Source organism: Pipistrellus hanaki (assembly GCF_964339955.1).
Source record: "Pipistrellus hanaki genome assembly, chromosome: 4".
NCBI lineage: Eukaryota > Metazoa > Chordata > Mammalia > Chiroptera > Vespertilionidae > Pipistrellus > Pipistrellus hanaki.
This window is the reverse complement of record NC_140506.1, coordinates 22,490,340-22,514,853: the sequence shown is the minus strand read 5'-3', so window position 1 is coordinate 22,514,853 and position 24,514 is coordinate 22,490,340. Positions and strand designations below refer to the sequence as shown.

The window sequence follows — 24,514 nt, the reverse complement described above, 5'->3', positions numbered from 1 at the left end:
CAAGGAGCCCTGAAGATGGATGGTAGGGGACCTGGGCATTTTTGTCCCCCCCCCCCCCCAGCAGCGCGGTTAGGTCTCCCCCCCCCCCCCTCCGAGCAGCGCGGTTAGGCTGCTCCGGCCTTTATATAAGGAGGGCGGACTGCATAGCGCGATGCGTCCGCCCACCGGGCTGCTCAGACACTTCCATCCCGCGGCGGCGGCGGCGGCGGCGACGACCTCTCGCCGTTGCGCACGCGCAGCGCGGCCCGCTGGCTGACAGGGACCCTCGCCCCAGCGCGCCCGTCTCCACGCCTCCGCCCCCGCCCCCGCACAGAGGCTGAAGGTGGGACTGGCGGAAGCAGCCGGACCAAGAACGGCGCCGCGAACTCCCCGTTACTTTCCTTCTCGCCGCTGCCCAGGGTAGGCTGGAAGGGCCCAGGCCGCCTCCGCCGCCACCCAGGAGTCAGCCCCTCCCAGTCGCGTATCCTTCCGACTCCAGCGCTCCCCACCCGCGCGGAGGAGCGCCCGGCGCAGGCGCCGTAACCAAGGCGGCGGTGTCTACTGAGGATTTAAAATTGGCCGCGCGTGCGCACTGGCGCCCCGGCCCCGCCGTGAACGGCCGTGCTTCCTCCCGGCCCGCCCCGCCCCCGCCCCGCTCCCTCTCCGCCCCTCATTGGAGCGGAGGCGGCGGCGCCCCCTCCTTTCCCCCGCACCCTGTCGCCGCGGAGAGTGTCTTTTCGCCGCCGCCGCCGCCGCTGCAGGAGCACGGAGCCAGCGGCGCGAGCGTGACTGAGGGCCCGGCGCACGGCGGCGGCCCTTGCTCGGGTCCCGGGCCGCGGCGCCTGGGCCCGCCCCCTCTGCCCGGCCGCCCGCCCCTGTCCCATGGCCTCTCCCCGCGGCTCCTGTGGAACGCCGCCGCCGCCGCCGCCGCCCTCGCGGCCCTCGCGCCCGCCCCGCGCCGCCTGAAGGAGCCCGACAGGCCCGTGCCAACCCGCGGCCTGCTCGGGTCGGCCCGCGCCGCTCCGGGACCCCGCGACCCGCCGCCGCCGCCGCCGCCGCCGCCGCCGCCGCCGCCGCCGCGACCCGGCCGGAGCCGCAGCGCAGGCTCGTCCGCCCGCCCGTCTGTCCACCCGCAGCCCGTCCGTCGGTCCGTGCACGGCGCGGCCGGGCTCGGGGCGCGGCGGGGGCGGGGCCGCGGCGGCGGGGCGGGAGGGCGCGCGGGCCCGCGGGGCGGTGCGTGGATGGATCCGCGCGTGGCCTGGATCCAGCCGGAGCAGAAGGGGCCGGCCAATGCCCTGTGGATGCAGATCTGGGAGACCTCGCAGGGCGTGGGCCGCGGCGGCTCGGGCTTCGCGTCTTACTTCTGCCTCAATTCGCCCGCGCTGGACCCGGCAGCCTCGGCGGGGGCGGCCGGGCTGGGCGGCGGCGGCGGCGGCCTGGCCGGGCCCGTGCTGCCCGCCGCGTCGCCCCCGCCGCCCGCGGCCGGCCCCGCCGCGCTGCCCCCGGCGCTGCTGACGGCGCTCGGGCCCGCGGCGGAGGGTGCTCGGCGCCTGCACAAGTCGCCGTCGCTCTCGTCCTCGTCCTCTTCCTCGTCCAACGCCGAGTCGGGCACCGAGAGCCCGGGCTGCTCGTCGTCGTCCTCGAGCAGCGCCTCGGTGGGCCGGGCGGGCGGCGGCCGCGGCGATGCCTTCTTCCACTTCGCCGACGGCCCGCCCAGCGCCCCCGGCGCGGCCAACGGGCACCCCGGGGCGCGCGGCCCCGCGCCCGCCGGCTCCCCTCCGCAGCACCAGTTCCACCCGGGCCGCCGGAAACGCGAGAACAAGGCCAGCACCTACGGTCTCAACTACCTGCTGTCAGGCAGCCGCGCGGCCGCGCTGAGCGGAGGGGGCGGCCCGGACCCCCAGGCGCCGCGGCCCGGCACCCCGTGGAAGAGCCGGGCGTACAGCCCAGGCATCCAGGGGTGAGTGTGCGGGCGGCGGCGGGCGCGCGGGGCGGGGGAGGGGCAGGGGCAGGGGCAGGGGACCGGAGGGGTTAGGGGGGTGGGCACCAGGCCTGGCCAGCCAGCGACCCTGCGGTGGGTGCTACGGGCGCTCAGACATCTCTCCGTCTGGGCTCTGGTTTTATTTCAGGGGTGGGTGTTGGAGGCCAAGGTCCGACTGTGCTAGAAGGTTCTCATTTATTTATTTATTTATTTTTAAATGTTCATCTTAAGGCTCTGGTTATTGCTTAGTTGTGTTTGCATATTTGCAAAGCCTTGAGTAAATCTTCATTTCTAAAGAAATGTGAAGCTCCTTTTATAAACGAGCGATCAATTCGACTTGTGTAGATGTGTGCTGTTTTTGCCTCTTGAGACAGGGAAGGGGGATCAGATACTTTTCCCCCTTTCCTTCCCCCAGAATGCTTAGGGAAAGACCTTTTGTCAAAGCGAGATGCAGGTAGGTATGGCGTTTTATGTAAGCTAAGTTGCAGGATGTAGTATTGCCAGGAACTTGAATCAAATTGAAGGTAAAGATTGTTAATTTTTTTTTTTTTGCAAAGTCCTTCTAAAAGATGACCTTTTTTGGGGTAGTAAAACAATTTGAGAGGGCTCGTATGTTGTGATTTAATTTAATTTTGTGCTGAAATTAACATAAAAAGCATCAACTGCATTTATAAAAAACCAGTAGCGCTCAAAGAAAAACGTTTATTGCACATACCTAACTTTTTGGAAGATGCCACCTTTATTTTAAATGTTTCCACAACAGGCTAGACTAGGGACTTAGAAGTTCTACTTAAGTTTAGTGCAATTACAGATGGCTAGGTCAGATAAAAAACGTGTGTGGTTGGATGGAGCTGTCCTAGGTGAGCCTGCTCAGGTACCACTGTTACTTATCCAGTCCCTGTGATTTTCTTTGCTTTTCTAAGCATCTAGAAATAACATTTGCACATAGGTTTTATTTCAGTATTTCAAGATTTAAATCATAAACTTTCCTTGCACAATTGCATGCTCATTTAAAAGATACCTAAGGATTTCCCAGGTGTCAGAATTACCACAAGCATTAGAGTCTTACTGATTTCATAATTGGCTAAGTATTGGGATTACTTATTAAAGGAACTTTCTTATAGGTCTGTTTATTCTCATGAAAGTGAGAATAAATTGATCCTACTTTAAAGTATCTGTGATACATGTTAAAGCTGCATGTTCTACAACTTGTTTCATCTGGTTTGGGTTAAAATTACTTAATTACCTGAAGCCTGAGAATGCACTTTGGATCCAAAGTAGGACCCTTTCCCTCTCTCCTTTCAGTTTTCACTTGTACAGCTTGTTGAAAAGAGGTGGTGGAAGTGCTCTCTTGATGTATGACATTGTATCTAAGGGCTCTTTGGGAAATCTTCAGGTTTCCAAACCTGTATGTAACGGGAGTTGGCTCTGTGTCTTAGTACTAGGAAATGGGAAGATAGGTGATCTTTACTATAGAGCATTTTTGGACCCAGACAGCTGGGATTCCTGTTTCTGCCCTTCATGAGCTTCTAGCAATGGCAGTATCATGCCTTGTGCAAACCACTTGGGCTCTGAATACTGACTGCTTCCTCACCCTTAGGTTTCTATCTAGTAAGCCTCAGAAAGTCCCTTGCTATTGCTTTTCTAATGAATGAGCCCACCATATGCCAGTCACTTTGTTAGGGTCTGGGTGGGTGTTTGGCACAATCTCATGATCCTGACCCTGGAGCCTAGCCCTCTTGAGAGTGACTGCCTAGCACACATGAGCACTGTTTGTCCAGGTATGCAGATCTCATGCCCATCACTCTCTGGTATACATTGTTTCATCATTGGCCTGACCTATCTCTCTGTACCTCATCTTCCTTATCCTTCCACAGAACTATTGTTACTTCTAGTGGAGATTGCTCAAGTAGTGCCACGTGGTTGTCTTGTCCCATCTCTGGGGCCTCTCCCAGTACTGCCACTGGGGTGATATCCTGCTAAGTTTCATCCCACCCCCTTGTAATTCTGTGATGGCACCTCCCCTGTATCCCTTATGTTAAAGACTAATGCCTTAAGCTTTCAGCAGGCCACAAGGCACTGCTGCTCTGGGCCCTGCCTGGGGGCTGGCTTGGTTGGCTTCCCCTCTGTGAGGATTCCCACCCTGCCACACCTCCGAGTTTGCCTGTTAGAACTCAGCTCACAGGCCATGTGGTATAGAACTAAGAGTGGGCACTGAAGCAACCAGGAGCTCTGTGTTTTAACTCACCTAGAGGTGGTGGGAGCGCTTCCTTGATGGATGACATTATATCTAAGGGGCAGTAATGCTCAAGTTAATGCTTCCCCCCTGCCCACTCTCTTATTGGCCACATTTCCTTGCCTGCCTTAGGGGTGGGGGGAAGTAGGGAGAGGCATGTACCTCAACCCCAGTACTGACCTCAGTGTATCTGCTTCCTGTTATCTCTGCCTGGAGGAGAGCCTGCTGGGATTGTCTACCATGTTCATGGAAAGGTGGTTTGCTACTCCCAATCTATCAGACTAACCTTTCAGAGGGGATAAGGAGGAGGAATAGTACACTCAGAGTAGTGGTTGACTGGTGCCTATGATTAAAGGAAGTAGGCAACTCTCATGATCATTAACATGGGACCCTTTGGGCTTAAAGGAACTAACCTTTTGATATCAAGAAATAGCTCTGTCTGGAACTTGCCCCTGGCTGCCAGCTTACCCAGAACGATGGGGAGGCCCCCAAAAACTCTTTCACTTGTGGCTTAGAAAGGGAAAGAGTTGAGATAAGAGAGTCCCTGTTCTGGCCAATAGAAAAAAACCTTGTTGATGAAGCTGCTCAGACTTACCTATGCCTAGGACAGGTGTTTCTGGAAAGACAGTGTCTGCAGTCCTCAGAGATGATAAGCAGTTGCCTGGTGCGGTGGAAGTTTGAGTAGCATCAACTGAACCCTGGCCTTTGCCTGGTAGTCCATGTGGCAACCTGCACTGTTTGTTCTTTTCTGGAAAGGAGGTTTCTGCCCTTGGAAACCTTGTCTGGTGACCTGCCTTTGTGAGCTTGCCATTCTGCTTTCATCCTTGACTAAGATGATGAAAAAGCAGGTAAGAGGAGAGGGGTTAATGAAAGAATTTTCGGAGTAGTGAAGGTAAAATGCTTGTTTTGGAGCTGCCATTGGCTCTAGTTCTTATTCCATCTTTTGGTTGAACTTGCACACTTTTGGGAACAAAATGGTCAGTATGAGATATATTCTCTACCTGGGCTTCTGACATCGAGATGTGGACAGGTGTGTGGATAGGTTCCTGGGTCTGTGCATCCTGGCCTCTGGTTGCTGCTTTCATGCCCTCAACTCCTGACCTCTAACCTTCTGATCTACAAGTGCTTTGCTATTTAGTTTTCAATAGCTTTGGAAACCTCATCAGTTTATAGGTAAAGAAAAGTCCTGCACAACTGAAGGGGGGAGTGTAGACCTCATATACTTTGCCACAGCCTTACTGGTGCCCTTTGAAGTCCAAAGAAGAGCATAATACAAGAGAAGTCCTCCAGCCCTTTGGCAGACCCTGGCAGGACTGGTCTCTGACAAGGCTTTAGTTGGGGCTTGGCCTTTCAAAGGTTGTCCTCTCAGGCATGCTTGCAGTGTGCAGCAGTCATATGCAGTATTTTCTCTGTAGGTCCCTTGACGATATTTAATTTTTGACATCTTCCATTCCTCTAAAGAAAATTTTGTTCTTTGTGTGAACTTTATGAGAAATTGGTAGATGCCATTAATAGGACATGGTCAGCCACACCACTCAGGGCCCTGGGCATGGGTTCTTTTCTAATTTCATGTGTGTTCTCTTTCCTCTGTTCTCCTGAGGGAATCAGAGCTTGGAAGAGCAGCCAGGACCCCTTCTCTCTCTGTTGCTCCAGCCTGACTTGGCACTATCTAAAGTAGAGCCAGTGTGACCTGCCCAGCACATCCTTGGGGCTACCATGTGGGAGGGCACAGGTGAAAGCCCATTAGGGCCCACCTCAGACCATAGCCATCATCACTATAGTTGTTCTTCTTTCACTCCAATCTCTTCCTATAAACATCACAGGATGCAGGGGAGAGAGATTGCAAGATCTGCCTCAAAATGTGAGGTGGCACACGTGGGCCTTGTTTTCTGAGTGTTCATCCTCTGAGACCCCAAAAGTATAAGGTGGTAGGGGGAAGCAAGAATGATCACACTTAGCAAATATTTGCTGCTGTGCTGATCATTTATGAAATGAGCTCCAATACTCCTTCCTATCTAATAATAGCATCACTCATTCCTACCCATTGTACCACAGCCAGTCTCTCTGCAAAGTGAAATTGAAAATCTAGCACAAGAGGCTGGCTGTGATAAAATTGAGGGAAGTGATGCCTGGTTACTGATAAAGGAGATTGGATGAAGATAGGACAGCCAACACTTGGGGAAGGGGCTGCTCAGTGGAAGAAGAGGAGGGTTAGGGCAGGATAGATGCTCTGGAAAAGGAGGATTGGAATATCAAACAGGTTGGGGAGTGTCCTTTAGGAATTTAGAGGCTTGACTATTTCTGCAAAAAAATGGCCTTAATTCTCAGCCCCTAGAAGTCAGTCAGAGTAGGGTAAAATGGAGCCCGTCTTGGTGTCACAACAGTTGCTTCCTAGAAAAAAGACATGGATGTGACTTAATGCTTTTGTAAGTAATTTTTAAGTAAATATTTTAAGTTAAAAATTAGTTTTTCATAATTTTAATTTCAAAGTAAAGTTTCAGAGCTTCTTTTGATCACTAATAAGAAATTTTGGTCCCCATTATAAATGGATTTCTGAAAGTCACCTATGGGAGGAGAGAGAACAGTTATCCCTGGAAAGTGAGGACCTTCTGCGTCTTGGTTAGGTCCTTATAGTTTAAGATCTGGTTTTTCAGTTGTGAAGTAAAAGAGGGCTTGATTTTGATGATGCAGCCAGAATCAGGCTAGCAGGAGAGGGATGACTGAATCATACTAATTAGATTCACAGGAAATTGTATAAGTCACAGTATTACCGAGAAATTGCCACTAGCCAGTGTGACTGAAGTCGCCTATCTAGAAGGCTCTAGTCAGCTTGTTGTATTTTCTCCTCTCAGGAGGCTGCTGAGTGAGCGTGGCACCTGAGTTAGGGCAGGTAGGAGATGACAATGATGGAGACAGAAGTCCAAGAGACCTGCTCTCAGTGCAAATGTGCCTCCTAAGTAATACGGTCAGGGTAAATCTCCCCTGACAATTTGGATTTGCACTACAAATTAAGTGCCTTACTCTAAGATTTTCATGCTACACTAGTTTTCTGTGGCTGTGTAACAAATGGCCACAAATTCAGTGCCTTAAAACAATACTCCTTTCTTGTCTCAGTTTCTGTGGGTAGGAAGTCAGGGATGGTTGGATTGAAGTCAGGATTTTGGCTGCTGTGTTCTCAGCTGGAGCTCAGAGTCCTTTTGCAAACTCATTCCTGTTATTGGAAGAATTCAGTTCCTTGTACTTGTGTTAGGACAGATATCCCTCATTCCTTGCTGGCTGCCAGCTGGGGGCCTCTCTAAGCTACTTTAGGCCATCTACATTCGTTGGCTTGTGGGCCCTTCCTCTTAAAACTAGCAACAGCTCTCTGACTGCCTGACCATGTCTTCTCCAGCTGGAGGAAGCCCTCTGCATTAAGGGCTCATGTAATTGGGTCAGGCCTACCCAGGAACCTTCTCTCTATCTTAAAGGCATGGCACATGAGTCATGATGACATCATCATAGTCACAGGTTCCAAAGATTAAGGCATAGAATTTTCTGGGGCTGCTTGCCACATGCTGGTGTTCTCCTATAGGTAGATTTCCCCTACTGTCGGAAAATAGGTGATGAGGAGGTGGTAGTTTTCCAACACTCTTGTCCCTTGACTGGACTCCACCTCATAAGGATTACTCTTTCAAATTGCTGGTTTTGTCCTCTGGCTTGGTTGTCACCATTGAACTCAGATAACTAGAGTGACCATTGCTATAAGTGCTTTTCCGTGCCTCTCTCATGTGGACTATTCTTAAAATATGTTATCTAAGAAAAGTTTGCATTAAAGCCATTTAAAATAAGCACATTAAAATTAGTGGTTAAGAAGTCCTGTTCACGAGGTATTGTGCATTGGTCATTCCTATGCTGGGAGAAAGGGTGGTTGGTGACTAACCCAAGTCATCTTTCTCTTTAAAAGAAAAAGAAAAAAATACACACACACACACACACACACACACACACACACACACACATATATATATATATATATATATATATATATATCTTTATTGATTTCAGAGAGGGAGGGAGAGGGAAAGGGAGATAGAAACATCAAGAATGGAAGAGAATCACCGATTGCTGCGTCCCACACATCCCCCAACTGGGGACCAAGCCCAAAACCCAGGGATGTGCCCTTGACCAGAATTGAACCTGGAATCCTTCAATCTGCAGGCTGAGCCAAACCAGCCAGTGCCCAAGTCATCTCTGTAATCTAGTTCTAAGTACATACAGTCCATCTTTGCAGAAGACCCCGTACCACCTGTTTTTTAGCCCAGGGCAATGGGAGTGAGGCTTTCTGAGAGCCCCGTTCAGAGCCCTGTGCTTTCTTTAGGAGGAGAATAAAGAATACTACCACATGGTTTTGCCATGGTCCCTTCCTGTGGAGTTACTGCTGCTCTTAAAATACTGACTACCGCTTTCCTGAGGTCCCTCAGGGGATGCGGGGCTGTGTCTCAGCCTGCCTTTTCAGAGTCAAGCACATGTTATCCACTACCTGTGAATAAGTTTCGGATGAATAGATGGAAGAAGAAAAGGAGGATCTGCCATCTTAAAATAGCAGGTCAGGGGTGGCAAATATACATAGTTTAAATAAACCAAATTGTTGTTGTTTGTCTTAGAATTTCTAAAGACTTGATTGCCATTCCTGAAGTTATTTAAATGCAGAATATTTAGATCTATTGGGGTTTATTGACCTGTCTTTCTAAAGAGAGAGTGTGTGGTTAAGGCAGTTTTATCCTTCTGATGTGGAATATAAAACAGAAAATATTCAAAAAATTATATTGAATATTTATATTCAATATAATTTTTTGAATATTAAAATATTCAGTCATCCCCATTCAGTCATCCCCATTTAGTTTTTTTTAATTTTTAAAATTGATCTTGGAGGAAGGGAGGGAGGAAAAAGGGAAAGAGGGGGAGAGACAGAACATCGATGTGAGTGCCTCATCTGGGGATCGAACCCACTCCACATTGGCCAGGGCCTCATTTAGTGTTTTTTTTGAATGTGTATTTCAGAGAAAGAGAGAGAAACGCCAATGATCAGAATCATTGATTGACTGCCTCCTGCATGCCCCTAATATGGATTGAGCCCAAAACAAGGGCATGTGTTGGACTGGGAATCAAACTGTGACCTTCTAGTTCATAGGTCAATGCTCAATCACTGAGCCACATCAGCCAGGCCCCATTTAATTTTAATTGGTCTGTCTTTATTATTATAAAAGTAATACCTAACATCAGAAGTTAAAAACTTGACTACCTGGTATGTGTCTTGTGTCCAGTTTATGTGTGTCCTGGGCTTTAGAGGCATGTGTTCTTTTTGCTGGTGACAAAGAGGAGGAGGCTAGGACTGAACCTGGGACTGGGCCAGGTGGGTCTGCAGAGATTTATCCCTAGTCCATTGACAGGTGGACTATATGGGAACAGTGTAGTGGTTCCCATAGACAGGGAATGTCTTTGATTAGCATCAAATCATCTGCTCTGCACAACTACTTAGGTTCTTCTGTGGATTAAGATGGGAGTTAATTTCCTAAGTGATAACATGTGAATATAGGCCGTTTGTATCTTTCCACGTTTGAAAGAGATTTCAGACTATGGTAATGTCTCTGGAATCCTGTGGATTTGAAGGAATAGCTAGATGCAGGGCTAGAAGGACAATGAAAAATCAAATTTTATTTTTTTGCTTTGAACCCTTTGGTAGGCATTTGTTTCCCAGCATTGGGAAGAATGCCTGTGGCCTTGTGCTTGCTAGGTTAGCCTGCATCATGCCGTTGAGTAGCCTGGCTGACAAGTCTGGTTTTGGCTAGCTTCATCTTGGGTTCTGACTTCTGAGCCTCAGTTCCCCCATCTGTGAAGCAGGGCCTAGGGCATCTTCCTCATAGGGCATATTATATTGATAAGATTTGGAAGTGCTATGTGTGTGACTTGTCACATGAGGGATTAGAAAAGCTTCTGCTTTCCCTTTCTTCTTTCTTCACCGAGGAAATTGAAACCAAAAGTTAGGTACTTCATGTTGCCAGCTGGATAGAAAAAACCTTTTGCTTGGTTTTGAAAATATGGACAACTTTCCCTCTCAGGCCAAAACATTTCTCTTGGATAAACTATTAAAGACTGAAAGTTCTGAGTCTTCAGGAAAAGCTGTGCACACAGCTGAAGGCCAACATGAAACTTGTAAATACTTTCTCCTTTTGAGTCAAGATATACTTTTCTATTTTTAAAAATCTAATGTGTTCTCTAGTTTGTAAGTAAGAATTTTAAGGGTACTCCTCCTGAAGTGTTTTATCAGGTATGTGTGTGTTGCTGTATGTAACTTGTGTGAAATTGTTTATGGGTTTCTTGTTCAGTGCACATGGTATTGGGTCGGCAGCTAAGTAATTGCGGATTTTTTAAAGAAAATCAAAGACAATTTTTTCATGGAACTAAATAACTTTATTCTTTAATGTATTGCCCATTTTGATCAATGACCTTTTGCCATCTTTCAGGCAGCATCATAATCCCACGTTCAAAAAACTTCTGTTTTTTATTAGCAAAAAACTGAATCAGGTACGATTTGACATCATCATCATTATTGAAATTTTTACCATTCAAGGAGTTTTGTAAAGATCGAAACAAAAAGTAATCAGATGGTGCAAGGTCTGGACTATATGGTGGATATGGCAAAACATCCCAACCAAGCTCCATTAATTTTTGCCGAGTGACCAAAGATGTGTGTGGCCTTGCATTGTCATGATGGAATACAACACCTTTTCGATTTGTCATTTCGGGCCACTTTTCTTCAACTGCATTGTTTAATTTCGTTAGTTGTTCAATGTAGACATCAGAATTGATCGTTCGGTTGGGTGGTAAGAGTTCAAAGTAGACAATTCCTTTGTAATCCCACCAAACTGATAACAAAACCTTCTTTTGATGAATATCAGCTTTTGATGTTGTTTGAGTTGGTTCACCTGGCCTGCTCCACGATCTTTTCCGCTTGATATTGTTGTAAACAACCCATTTTTCATCGCTAGTTATCAGTCGTTTTAAAAATGGATCATTTTCATTACGTTTCTTTAGCAAATCGCAGCTGCTAATGCGTTGCGTTAACTGTGATTCTTTCAGTTCGTGAGGAACCCATGTATCGAGTTTTTGAACATAGCCAAGTTGTTTTAAGTGATTTTCAATGCATGTATGTGATACATGAAGCTTCTCTGCAATCTCACGTGTTGTACTGTGACAGTCCGAATTGATTATTGCTTTGATTAGGGCGTCATCAACTTCAACTGGACGACCAGAGCATCTTTCATCTTTGAGTGAAAAATTACCAGAACGAAATTTGGCAAACCAATTTTGACACTGCCGTTCTTTTAAGGCTTCGTCACCATAAACAGCACATAACTTTTTATGAGCTTGTGATGCGTTTTTCCCTTGCGGAAATAAAAAAGCAAAATATGACGAAAATGTTCCTTTTGATTTTCCATTTTTCAACGAACGCCAAATAAAAACTACAAAACAGATCAAAAAACTTTTTTTACTGATTAACAGCTGAATAGCCAACTATCAAATACAAAATGTGTTTTACATTTGTACTATGTCTGCAAACCTAAAAATTCAACTGAAGCCATATATGTGTGAAACCCGCAATTACTTAGTTGCCGACCCAATAGAAGTGCATGTTGTGTTCTTTGAGCCATTTGCAGTTCTAATATGTTCTGTGTACAGTGGAGAAAACTAAAGTAAGGGATAGGAAATGTTAGACAGAAGCTAGAGCAGCACTGTCTGGAAGATGGTCTGTGAAGATGGGAGAGCTCTAGTTTTGTGTGGTCCAATATGGTAGTCATTGAGCACTTGAAATGTGACCAATGCAACTGAGGAACTGAATTTTAATTGTATTTAACTTAAATTAAAATAGCTTTATGTTTGGACAGCATCAAACTGGAGTAATTTTAGACTCTTTATTCAAAACACAGTGTTTGATTCTAGAACTGTTGCCTAAATAAATTGAAACTCAGACAACAGCAAAAGCAGTGCTAACCAGCAACTCACCACTAGAAATCTCTAGAAATTGTGTTTCTGAGTTTCTAGAGTAAATCTTTTCAAAGGGCTGCTGGCTCAATAACACATAAAGGATAAAAATAGGTTCACAGTAGAATGCGACCTGGCACAACTTTTACGGCTTGGCATGCCTAGTCCAAGGATGCAGGTGATAGGTACTTTTGCACTCTGGGTTAATGATATTATCTGACAGACACTACCTGGTCCTCAGCAGCAGTGCACAGTGTGTGGGGCTCCTGGGGCTTGGCTCTGCCTGAGTCCTCGAGTTCTTTGAGCAGACTTATGAAATGGGTAATGTTACTCCTGCTTTAGACAGAAAACCAAAGCCTAGACAGGCTAATGTGATTTGGCAAAAAGTGCTGCACTTGAAAATGCCAGTCCAGTGCTAAAGTCAGGGAGCTCCAAGCAGTGCTAAGTGAAGCAGACATCCCCAAGATGGGGGTGATGAAGACTAGCAACTAATGTGTCCTGCACACCTGATTTAAATGTGTTTGTAGAGTCAGATTTAAAGTAGGTGTGGGTTAGCTCCTCTTGTGAGGACTCTTGACAGTCAAATGCAAAATGAAGACAGAGCATTGGCATTGCAGGAGGATTTCAGGGCAGGAAGCCAGTCCTACACTGTAATTCACTAGAACCTCTTGCTTCCCGGGGCATATCAGAACTGGCCTGGAGGGAAGTTGAGACAGAGGGAGCAGGACTCCCACCATCTGGATTATTCTGATATTGTATCCTACCAAAAAGGAACATTTGCTGGGTTGCTGTTGTACATGAAGACAATTGAAAGACCAAAAGCAGGACCAGCGAGCATTTGCCAACCTCCTCCTTGGTGTCAGGTGCTGCATTGTGTGGAACCTGCATTCTCCCTATTCTTCTAGCAATAACTAATTTTAAAGAGAGACAGATTAAGCCTCAGTAGATGTGTCTTGAGTGAGGTGTAGCCAGAAACCAGAAGGAATGGAGGCCTGGTTGATGAGAAAGCCCATGCACTCACCATTGCCTCTGCCAGGCAGGAATTGGCACACTTGAGTTAAGAGCGAAGCAAGAACCTGATGAATTGGTGGGAGCCATGGTGCAGCACCCTAAATAGTATTTCTGTTATGGGCATCTTCTCTAAATTTAAGCAAACAGATTTTTAAGAATTGAAGGACAACTCTGAAATCATGCCTGAAAATATTAAAAAGGACAGATAACCTTGCATGGTCTGTGAAATGTAAAGAAATTCAAAAGTATTGTTATAAGTTACCTCATGGAAAAAAAGCAGAAAATGAATCTGTCTAAAGAGTTTGTGGCTCTATCAAAGACTCACTCACAAGAGACTGATGTACTAATCTAAGTACAAACATGAAGGATAGAAATAAGAATATAGAACTGAGACTAATGCCCAAAGAATGGGAACCTGTGAGAATTGTCACAGGGTAAGGCTTGGAATGAATTGAAGCTTGCAAAATTGTTAAAGAGTCAAAAGAGTCTTTTAAGGTAGGTTTTAGAGTAAGATCGGAAGGAGTAAAAGCCCTTTGGATGGGGAAGAGGACTCATTGTGCTCTGGTAAGCCATCTGGCTCCAGCCCTTGCATTTGTTGTCATCTTTTTGTTGTGTGTTGATTGGCCAACTTTTTAGAGGAGCTAATTGGTGCCATAGTCTCTGAAGCCTGCAGTGTGCCTGAGTGACAGGTTTCTCTGCCTCAGTGTCGGCTTTGAATGTTGTGGAGAAATCTGAAGCAAGTCTGAATCCCACTTTGGGAATGCCTACTGTGTGTGTATATCCACAGGTGTATAGAACTGGACATGGTCAGGCTTTACCGAGTGCTTTTTTCAATCTTGGTGATGTGGAGGTGATTGTCAAGTTCTCTACCAGGTGTGTTCCCTGCATGGGCTTTCTGGGGAGAGGCTGTGCATGTCTGATGTTGCTACTAAATGGTAAAGGCCAGGCCAGTAGATGGTGGAGAAGAAGCAGTTTAACATAGTGGAGGTAGAATGGGATTTGGAGATCCCAGATGTCTTCAGGAAGCAGACAGGGAGGCTTTAGAGAGTACTTTGAGCAGCAGAGAGACACCTGCTGTAGAGGTGCTGTCCAGCTCCAGACGTGCTGCTCCGGCAGTTCGTTTAACCTCCCTGCCTTCTGTAATGGGGTGGTAATTAAATGGTGGTTAACAGGCTCATACTTGGTGAAGTGTGTCAAGCAGCGCCTGGACCAAGTAAGCAGGTGGTAAATCTCATCTAATATTAAGAATATTGATATGATAGTATCACTAATGAATTTTAAGTTTTCTTCTAAGTGAATGCAGCCTCAGAATTCTCCCCAGCTCAGGCCTCTGGCAGCAATGCCTTTGGTGAGAGCTGGCCTCTTTGGTGAGAAAGCCTGTTAGTTATAGTGGTGTGACAAAACCAAAGAGGTGGGATTCTGGAGAGAAACCTCCCTCCCCTTCCCTTGCTCACACACATCTCCTCTGGGTATGGTCTTCCATATCAGCAGAGGTTTCACTGTGATTGTGGGGCAGTTTCTTCAGGAGCCCTGTCTTTTTTTTGAGGGGGGATGTGTATGTTGCAGTGAGGGGTAGCTTCCTAAACAGACTGAGAGTGGCACTAGAACCAGAGCCATAGCACTGAGCAGGCCTATTAGCCTCGTGGCCTCAGAGCTGAGCAGTCATAGGAGTAGTTCCCAGACCTTCAGGATGCCAGGCCTCACTCACTGTGGGCTGCAACAGAGCCAGAAAGGAAAGTTCTCACTGGTTTGTCCTTACTCTAAAGCACATGTGTCAAACACAAGGCCCGCGGGCCAAATCCAGCCCGCCAGGCCTTGCAATGTGGCCCGCACCACGCTGTCATCACTGCACTCCGCTGTCAGTTTATGACATTGTCACTTTATGACTGTTCAGTAAACCATTTGGCCCGCGATTTAGGCTGGATTTTAGATTTTGGCCCCTTCTCTGATTGAGTTCGACACCCCTACGAAGGCCAGATTCTTTGAGAAGACCTAAGCACACTGACATCTGCCCTTTGGCCTTTGGAGGTAAAGTCTGTCAGTAAACTGAAGTGGTAATACTTTGTTTTGGTTGTTATTATAAAAGCAATAATGTACTTATTGAAGAAATCTGGAAAATACAGAAAAGAAATTACCCATGATTTTCCTGCTAACACTTGAGCATATTTCGTTCTGTTATTTTTAATGTGATATCACTGGCTTTTTAAAGTTTTTAAGAAGAATTGGAGAGAGGGAGAGAGTAACAGTTAAAGACAGTTTCTATTGCATTTTATATCATAATGGAAAAGCCTGGTTTTTCTCAAGCATTTGGAATTGACCAGGTTCATGGGGGATGTTAAAGGTAAACTACCACACATGGTTAATAGAATGACAGTGGTTAGCACTGGGGACAGGGATTTTGGGGACCAATGTGGAGAGTTCTGTGAGGTGGGAAGATTGGACAGTTTAACAGTATTTACTGGGTTTAGGTGCTGAAACTTCTTGTAAGTACACCAGAGGATGGTACGCTCATTCATCTGGCTTCTCTCTTTCCTTAACAAAACGATAAATAAATATCTGAACTCTGACCATAGTTGTGCTCAGAAGTAACCATGGGATTTGCAATCTAGGGCAGCAGGCAAACCCATCCCTCCTTTACCTCAAAGAGCAGATTGGCATTCCTAACAGATTGTGGAGTGTTTCCTTTGCCCCCTTTGTTTCCATACTTTTATTTTAAACACATGTTGTTGTCCTTCTTGGTAAGCACAAAGAGGTCATCTTTAAACCACTTATAGATTGAGAAGGGTGGAGGAGCTAGAAGGTAGGGTCAGGGAGGAGCCAGCCCTGTCTAGGGCTGGATACCAAGTCTTTAAACCACTTATAGATTCTTATAGATTGAGAGGGCTGGGGAAGTCACAGAAACAGGGAGGAATAGGGCTGTTCCCCCTCCCTACACCCCTTCAGAGCTAGCCAGCCCTCCCTGGCTTTGATTCAAATTTAGACACAGTTGAGAACTTTGAACCCTGCCAGCTGAGCTTCTAAAATAAAAAAATTATCTCCTGAAATGGTCATCTGTTTTCATCGGTAGCTGTGAAATGAGGTAGTTTGGTTCTCTAACCAGGTAATTCTTCTTGTGCTCTTTAAAACAGCTCTTTGAGGTGGCTTTTATAAATATTTACTGCAACCATATACCAGATACTAAGATAGATACCAAAACATTGCTGATCTTATATTTGGTACTAAGAACAGAAATTAATTTAGGATATATACTAAAAATTGAGAAGTCAGTCACTACCTTTTGAATGGGTCTGTACTCTTATAAGAGAACCATTGTAGATGATAATGTTTAGTTTAAAAGTACCCTAGAAGCCAAAACTGGTTTGGCTCAATGGATAGAGTGTTGGCCTGCAGACTGAAAGGTCCTGGGTTCGATTCTGGTCAAGGGCATGTACCTTGGTTGCGGGCACATCCCTGGTAGGGGTGTGCAAGAGGCAATGATTCTCTCAAATCGATGTTTCTAGCTCTCTATCCCTCTCCCTTCCTCTCTGTAAAAAATAAATAAAATATATATATATTTTTTAAAAAGTACCCTAGAAAATAATACTTCAGAAGTGTGTTCACCAGTAGTTTCATGGGGATTGTGTTTCTGGAGCCCGGCCACAGGTCAATGTTCAGTATTGAGAAAGGGGAAAGTAAAAGGGCTGTGGGAACGATTCCCCTTTGGAAACTTTTCGAGAAATCTCCTAGTAGCTTCTGCCTGGAGCTGCCGAAGAGGATGGTCCATGTGTCCTCTTAGCACACCAGGCAGGCAGCCAGCAGCTTCTGCCACTGAAGCAGGCGTGGAACAGGTCCAGGGCCCCCTGATAGATGTTTGTAGTTTCCTGCGGGTTTTGAGGTACCACCTCAGACTAATTTTAGAAATTTTTCTATAATGGCCACAGCTACAAAGAAGATTTGAAGACTGAATTCTAGTGGACTGACATTGAGCTGTAAGAGATAACAATGACTAAATTGTCTTTGGGTTAGGAGATTTAGTGTGGTTTTTCTGTAGCTATCTTAGCTGCGAAATGCCTTTGAGGTTTTGATATGTGGGAAGAGTGAACTTCCTCATTTTGGTTTTTGAGGAGAAATGATAAAAACTTTTTGTGGACTTAATTCTGTGAAACTAAAGAATTGAGTGTGTGGATATGGGAAGTAATAGATTTTAAAAAATGACCTGGTGTTTGGATTTGAGGCTGATAGTACCTAATAGTGAAAGTGTTTTGTCTCTACCCATATATGCAGTTTCTTAAAGTGATGAAAACTATTTGTAATGTTTGTATTGAATAAAGTAATCCAAATGCTTTTATTTAGCCACTGTTTACATTTCTAAAAGGACACTTGGTCGTTTTAAATGGGTTCTGTTAAATCTAGGGTAGCCACTACAGGGGTAAAATATTACTTCTTGGAAGGATGATTTTTGATGTCTTTTTGTAGGGAATGTAGATTTTAAATGACAAGGTCATAGCCAAATATTTATAAAAACTTGATATGATTAATTCCACACATATTTATTGAATGCTTGCCATAAGCAAACACTGTTCTGGTAATGGAGATCAGGCAGTGAAGAGGTGAGTGAGCCCTTTCTGTTTCTGGAAGTTGGTAGGTTCCATCCTAGGTGGAGACAGATTCCAGTCCATTGATACTTGACCCCGAAGAATGTAGGGCGTAGGGGAACAGTGTGTGCTGGGTTTGGCCAGGGAGAGGGTGCTGCCTCACTGTCCTGTGGCTTCTGTTGATTGCTGCGAAGCCACAGTTCTTCTGGGTCCTATCCCACTGCCTAATCCCCTGCCTCTCCTTGGTGCTTCCTCTCTTAGAGGTTTCTACCTGGACACCAGCAGAGAAGGCAGCTGCTGTAGCTTTTCCAGTAGGTCCAGAGGTTATGATGGTTTTTAGACCTTGCTTTGTCTTTCGGTGCCGAAGGTGTAATCACAGTGCAGAGCCACGCAGTCCTCTGGTGGTTCCAGGAGTCTGAGTGCCTTTAAGTCCCTGCTTGCCTCAACAAAGGGCTAACAGGGCATGGCCAGTGAGAGGCTTCCAGTCCAGTCAGTTTGCCAGCAGTATCCCTTCATTCCCAGAAGGCAAAGTCAGAATACTCTTACTATGTAATGTTTGTTAGAACAGTTGCAGACTTTGAGACCCAAGTTAATACCTACTTCAGATAGGTGTATTATCAGTGTATTTACTGGTGGAAGATGCCACTGCAGTCAGGAGGTCTGTGTGTCCCACTTGGCACCTTCTTGCTCTGGAAATGTGGGCATGCTGCGCCCCCAACATTAATTTATCCTAAAGTATGGGAAGGAAGGAGTGCTAGACAACCTCTCTTACGTCATGAGCCAATCAACAGACGTGAGAAAACGGACACTGTCGTGCGGATTGGCAGTGTCTGCAGACAGGCCGCACAGGTTCCCTTCATGCCTTTCCTTTTCCTGATACATCCAGGGTGCTGAGGGCAGGGTAACTGGGAAGCTGAGAAGGGACTGTCTTATGTTGTCATTTCAGATACATACAACTTAAGAAAAGAGTGATAGGACGTTCTACTCAGCAAGTGCAGACCTGCATTTGGAATGCCTCTTGACAAGATGATTTACTGTATTTGTGGGGTGTGGATATAATCTTAGCATATTAGCTTTGGTATTCTTCTTCCATGACTCTGGGCCAATTGCTTAATTATTCTAGGCTCATACCTTTATTTTTTGTCTCTAAATTTCTATACTACTGTTGTTATCAGACCAGAACTAAGAGGTGTAGGAGAGCATGTGCCCTTAGTGCTTCAAGTGCATTAACTTCTCATCCAGGGTGGCAGCTCGTCCCCCAGCACAGGATGCTCTCATGAAGAGCCCAGGGCTTCGCCCAGGCAGCTCTTCACAATGATGTCCTACTAACAGCTCTTCACAATGATGTCCTACTAACATGGTGTGGCCACTAACCTGCTAACCAGACACATCTAGTGATGCTAACAACATTGCCAAGTGGTAAGAAATTTTAGGTCACACCTTCAGACTTTAATGTGTCTTCCAAGCTGCTGGAAGAGATGTGGTTGGTGCTCAGTAACTTAAAATAATACAATAGAAACTTTATCCTCACTATCTTGGACTTCAATTATATTTTGGAAAATGTAGTGCATTTTAGTGTTACATGACTTTGCCATTTTGTTTTTATTAAAAAGACTTATCCTTGCTGGCTGAACTGGCAGCATGCTTCGGTGAAGTTTGCTTTTTTTGATTAAAAAACAAAATTAAACATGGTGAACAAAATTAGATTCCAGTGATGGCCTGAGATTGATGGCCTAACAAGGGTGTTGAGGATTTATTTCCTACTAGAGGATTTATTTCCTCTGCTTTTAGTGGCCTTGAATAGTCTTCAGACCTGCTGCCGAGTGTCAGGAATGGCCACTCCAAATGAATTTTGGGAGTAGGGAGGCAGTACTTCAGGTAAGAAAGGTGAAGTTGACTAAGCAAGAGCCTATGTAAGATAACATGTAAGATGATATGGTGCTCTTTACCTTTGTAACTTGACATTAAAGATCCTGTTGAGAAGTATTGCTTGCTGTTATGTGGACTATTTTGTTAGCTTTTCAGCTGACATTATTATTATATTACTAGAGACCTGGTGCACAAAATTTGTGCACAGGGCGGGAGGGATTCCCCTCAGCCCAGCCTGCACCCTCTCCAATCTGGGACCCCTCAAGGGGATGTCCGACTGCCTGTTTAGGCCAAATCCTGCGGAATGGCCTAAACAGGCAGTCGACATCCCTCTCACAATTCTGGACTGCTGGGTCCTAATCGCTCACCTGCCTGCCTGCCTGGTCACGCTCACTGCCTCTTCATGCCAGCCTGATTGCTCCTCACTACCTCTGCCTCTGTGGGTCGGCCTGATCACCCCTCACTGCCCACCCTGTTGGCCTGGTTGCCCTCAACTGCACCCCTCTGCTGGCCTGGTCGCCCCTAACTGCCTCCCCCTCTCCTCCCCACTCCCTGCTGGCCTGGTTGCCCCATGCAGCCTGCTGTTCAGTTGTTTGGTCCCTCACTAGCCCCCCTGCAGATCTGGTCATAGACAGCCATCTTGTGAGGACGTGATGGTCAATTTGCATATTACCTCTTTATTATATAGGATTATTGAGATAATTTTGTTTTGTCTTTTGTTTTCTAAACAAACTTGGAAGCAGGTGAATCTGATTTGTTATAATTTTTAGGATTGGACCATCTCCTGTCTCCCACTCCAACCCCCATCTTCAATTAATCTAAAGGAAATGGGGAATGACCATCTTTCCTTCCTACAAAAGGATTTCTTTGCAGAGCAGGTCTTTTGGCTCTAAAACTTAACTCCACAAACTGTTACTACCCCACAGGACTGGCTTTTTGCCCATAGCTGACAGTGACATAAGTGACTTTTCAGGCAGAGGTGAGATATAAAGTAGCTTTCGGAACTCACTCCTCTCTCCTGAAGACTTTTATTAGGAAAAAAGGGCAGGCCATACTTCTTCCCACTTGTATTTGGACTTCCTTGCCTCTGAGTCATAAGGAGAGAACACATTAGGAGTGTTGAGATAAATAGGGTTGTTCTACCTCCAGGGACAGTGTTTCTGCAACAGGTTGGGAAGCACTGGACACTGGATCTAGCATGTTGTCAACAGTGGGAGGGCAGAGCCTGCTAAGACAACCCTCAGGCCTCCTAAGCACGTGTGTCTTTTTTGTCTTTTGTGACCCTGTCTCGCTTTGGCCTGTCTCAGACCATCCATGCATAGCATGGGCACCAAAGGTGCCCAATGGACCTCAGAGCACATCAGAACTGGGGTGACTGTGTTTTTAAAAAAATAAACACAGTGACACATCAACCGGAATTATCTTTCATCTTTCATAAATGGAATTCTGTTCCTTAATGTAAGATCACTGAAATGAATTTCATTTTGAATAAGTCTTAAAGTGCCAGTCAAAAGTTTTGGTATATGGTATTGACAAAATTCATTCATGTTAATCTGTGGTGCTATACAATACTGTGTAATTGGAACATCACAGAGTGTTCAGAGGAGAGAAACTGGTTTGTAAGTAACCAGAAATATAGTGTCACGCAGATCTAATGCCAGAGTGTACATGGTTAAGTTTAATTGTAACTTTAGTATGTTTTCTCTTTTGTTTACTAGACTTCATGAGGAAATAATCGACTTCTATAACTTCATGTCCCCTTGTCCTGAAGAAGCAGCCATGAGAAGAGAGGTGGTGAAACGGATTGAAACTGTGGTTAAAGATCTTTGGCCAACAGCTGATGTGCGTATAGTCTTTGTACTTCTTTGTCGCATACAAGTCAACATGGCACCCAACATTATAACATTATAACGTGTCAGTCCTGTCTGTGAACACCTATGTCTCCCTTTTTGCCCCAAGGCATGGATTCTCCAGGTGTGGTCCTGGGCCAGGCAGCAGCATCTCACCTGAGAGCTTGTTAGCAATGGCACCTGCTGAGTCAGACACCTTGAGGAGGGCCAGGGGTCTGTGTTTAACATGCCTTCCTGGAGGTCCTGACATGTTCAAGTGTGAGGACCACTGGCCTAACGGAAGTTTTTTTGGAATGGGGCGATTATTTTTCTTTTAAATTCACCTTAAGGTTAGAAATTTACCCCTTCCCCAACACTCATCGTAGCATAAGTTCATTTTTGTGAAAATTGAAAGTACTTCCTCACCTACCACTTTCACAGTAAATGAACTAGAGTCCATTGAGTTGAGGGCCACTGACATTTCTAGTGCTTAGCACAGGCAGCATGAACATGTCATCTGACCAAGTTATGATGGTCCACCCACAGGCTTCTGTCCTAATTGGTCAGCCTCTCCTACTAGTGACCAGGGACCATGACTGGTGGCCCACAGTGATAGAGATGAGCTGGTAGCTGAAGAGCATGTGAGCTCCCAGTGAGCCAGGCAGCAACTCAATTCTTCTCCACTTTTAAAGTGACTTATTACAATATCCTTGGCTTTAACTTTAGTGCCCTAGCATAGTTCCTTGCCTCTGTGTCCCAGCTGTGGGTTTGAAAGTTTTTGGAGAGTTTGAACCAGGCTCTAAAAACTCCTTGGCTTTGGTAGGTGTGGGCAAGGCCAATAATTATTTTGTTCTTAATTTTGAGTTGGGGAAGGTCTTTAACTTAAAGTTTAACTAGATCTCATTGGGTTGTTTTTGGGTCCTCCCAACGTGCAGGGCGATTTACATTTTACCCGGAAGTAGTGGGAGGGAGGCCTTACAGTGAGAAGTAATCGAAGGATGACTGACTTGTCACCAATTCCAAGACAATCATTCTTTCTTTCAGGTCCAGATATTTGGCAGCTTTAGTACTGGTCTCTATCTTCCAACTAGGTGAGTGCTGGGTTAGTGTTTATGTTTACTGGGAGCAGGGGGATGGTGCTGTCTCTGTCTGTTTTCAGGGCTCATACGAGGTTTCTTCAAATCTAAGGCTAGAAGTACGAGATAAAGGAAAAGACTATAGAGCACAGAGGAGACATAGCAGGAAATAAAATTTAATTTACTATTATGGTAATTGATTGCTTTTTATTTTTTCTTGTATTTAATTTGATGGGGTACGAAAGTGCTGGACACTAGACAATTAAGATGAGTAAGAGGGTCAGGGGAAGAAAATGCAATAGAAAACATTCTGCTTATATTTTTGGATATGTTGAAAAATTGATCTTACATTTTAATGAAGATTCAAGCAAATTTTTAATTACAGTAAACAATACTTCGTTAAGCTGTTTATTTGACAGAAAATTGTCGAACAAGTTTACATGCTAAAGTCATTCTTCAGTGTTTCCCTATCAATGACTCTTTTAATATCCAAATCAGTTTATGTACATTGTTTCATTTAAAGTCTATTCTTTTGTTACTGGCCTTTTAGCATTTGGAGACTAAAGAGGCTGTAATCTCAGGGTTTGGGATTGGCGTTGGCAGGGCCAGTGGGGAACTGAATAGTTTCAAGGAGTCCTGGGTCAGCATGAGTGACCCAGTGTAGACAGCACAGAGTAAGGGCCTAGAAACCTCAGAGGGACAGACACTTTATTTCAGTCCCTTATTACCTTGTGATGTTGGGATATTCTGTCATCCTTTTTGTTTTCAGTCTTTATGTTTCAAATACTACTTCATAAGAAGCTACATTTACTCTCCCTTAGAGGGATATTGGTAATGCGGCTATGTACAGCCTTGAGGGAAATGGGAGTGCAGGCCATGTGCACCAGCCTACCCCAGATGTCTGTGTTACCACATGGTGAGGTGAGCAGTAGTTTATGGCCATTTTCCTTTTGCTCAGTGACATAGACTTAGTGGTCTTTGGAAAATGGGAGCGTCCTCCTCTCCAGCTGTTGGAGCAGGCCCTGAGGAAGCACAACGTGGCTGAGCCGGGCTCCATCAAGGTTCTGGACAAAGCTACGGTAAGTGGAGGCCTGCTCCGATGCCGGCTATTAGCTGGGGTTGTCTGCAGCCGGTATTGATTAGGTTCTGAAGACTTCTCTACTTTTGATGTAAATGTGCATCCTAGTTGTCACCAGCTGAGAAATGGTTCAGTAACAATCTGAATCACAAGTTGTGAGAGCATCCGACTGTTCCTGGCACTAAGAAACAAGACTGTCGACTTCTCTTAGGGTTTGTGAGGAAAGGATGTTAGTACCTGAAATGAGACACATTTAGCTGCTGTCCTTTCTGGAGTAATTGAATAATTAAACCATGGCTTTTATTACATAGAAAAAGATTACTGTTTGATAACTTATACTTCAGAAAGAAATACTTAACCTGTTTCATTCTAAAAGTACACATTTATGAAAAACATCTTATCTTGGGAGGAGTTGAAAGATGAGCCTGATTTTGAAGCATACTTGTCAAGGTTTCGCTAAGTCCAAGATAGAAACAGTGCAGGAGCTGTAAATTACTTGCCTGTTGTGTGATAATATTTCATTTTTAAATTGTTTCAACCTGTACGAAGCCAGACTAGGTCCTTTTAGTTTTAAAAAAATTGTTAGAAATTAAGCTATATCTTGCTCATGTAGTGGAGCCATTTGCCCATCTACCTTCTAGCACCATGGGTAAGCTCAGGCCATTTTTAAAAAAATATATATATTTTATTGATTTTTTACAGAGAGGAAGGGAGAGAGATAGAGAGCTAGAAACATTGATGAGAGAGAAACATCAACCAGCTGCCTCTTGCACACCCCCAACTGGAGATGTGCCCGCAACCAATGTACATGCCCTTGACCGGAATTGAACCTGGGACCTTTCAGTCCGCAGACCGAGGC

The 24,514-nt window shown here is 45.6% G+C and overlaps 1 protein-coding gene across 2 annotated transcripts in view; it reads left to right on the top strand.

Moving 5' to 3' along the window:
* The first annotated feature begins 355 nt into the window (after positions 1-355).
* Positions 356-24,514, top strand: part of TENT4A (terminal nucleotidyltransferase 4A) — a 38,430-nt gene continuing 14,271 nt past the window's right edge. Inside the window, exons 1-4 of one of the 2 annotated variants that reach the window (XM_084880976.1) lie at positions 356-1,939; positions 21,391-21,514; positions 22,546-22,592; positions 23,536-23,656. In XM_084880976.1, coding sequence (XP_084737102.1) covers positions 1,221-1,939; positions 21,391-21,514; positions 22,546-22,592; positions 23,536-23,656 — 1,011 coding nt within the window. In that variant the 5' untranslated portion in view covers positions 356-1,220. The remainder of the gene's footprint in view (positions 1,940-21,390; positions 21,515-22,545; positions 22,593-23,535; positions 23,657-24,514) is intronic. The other variant, XM_084880975.1, reaches the window with a different exon arrangement.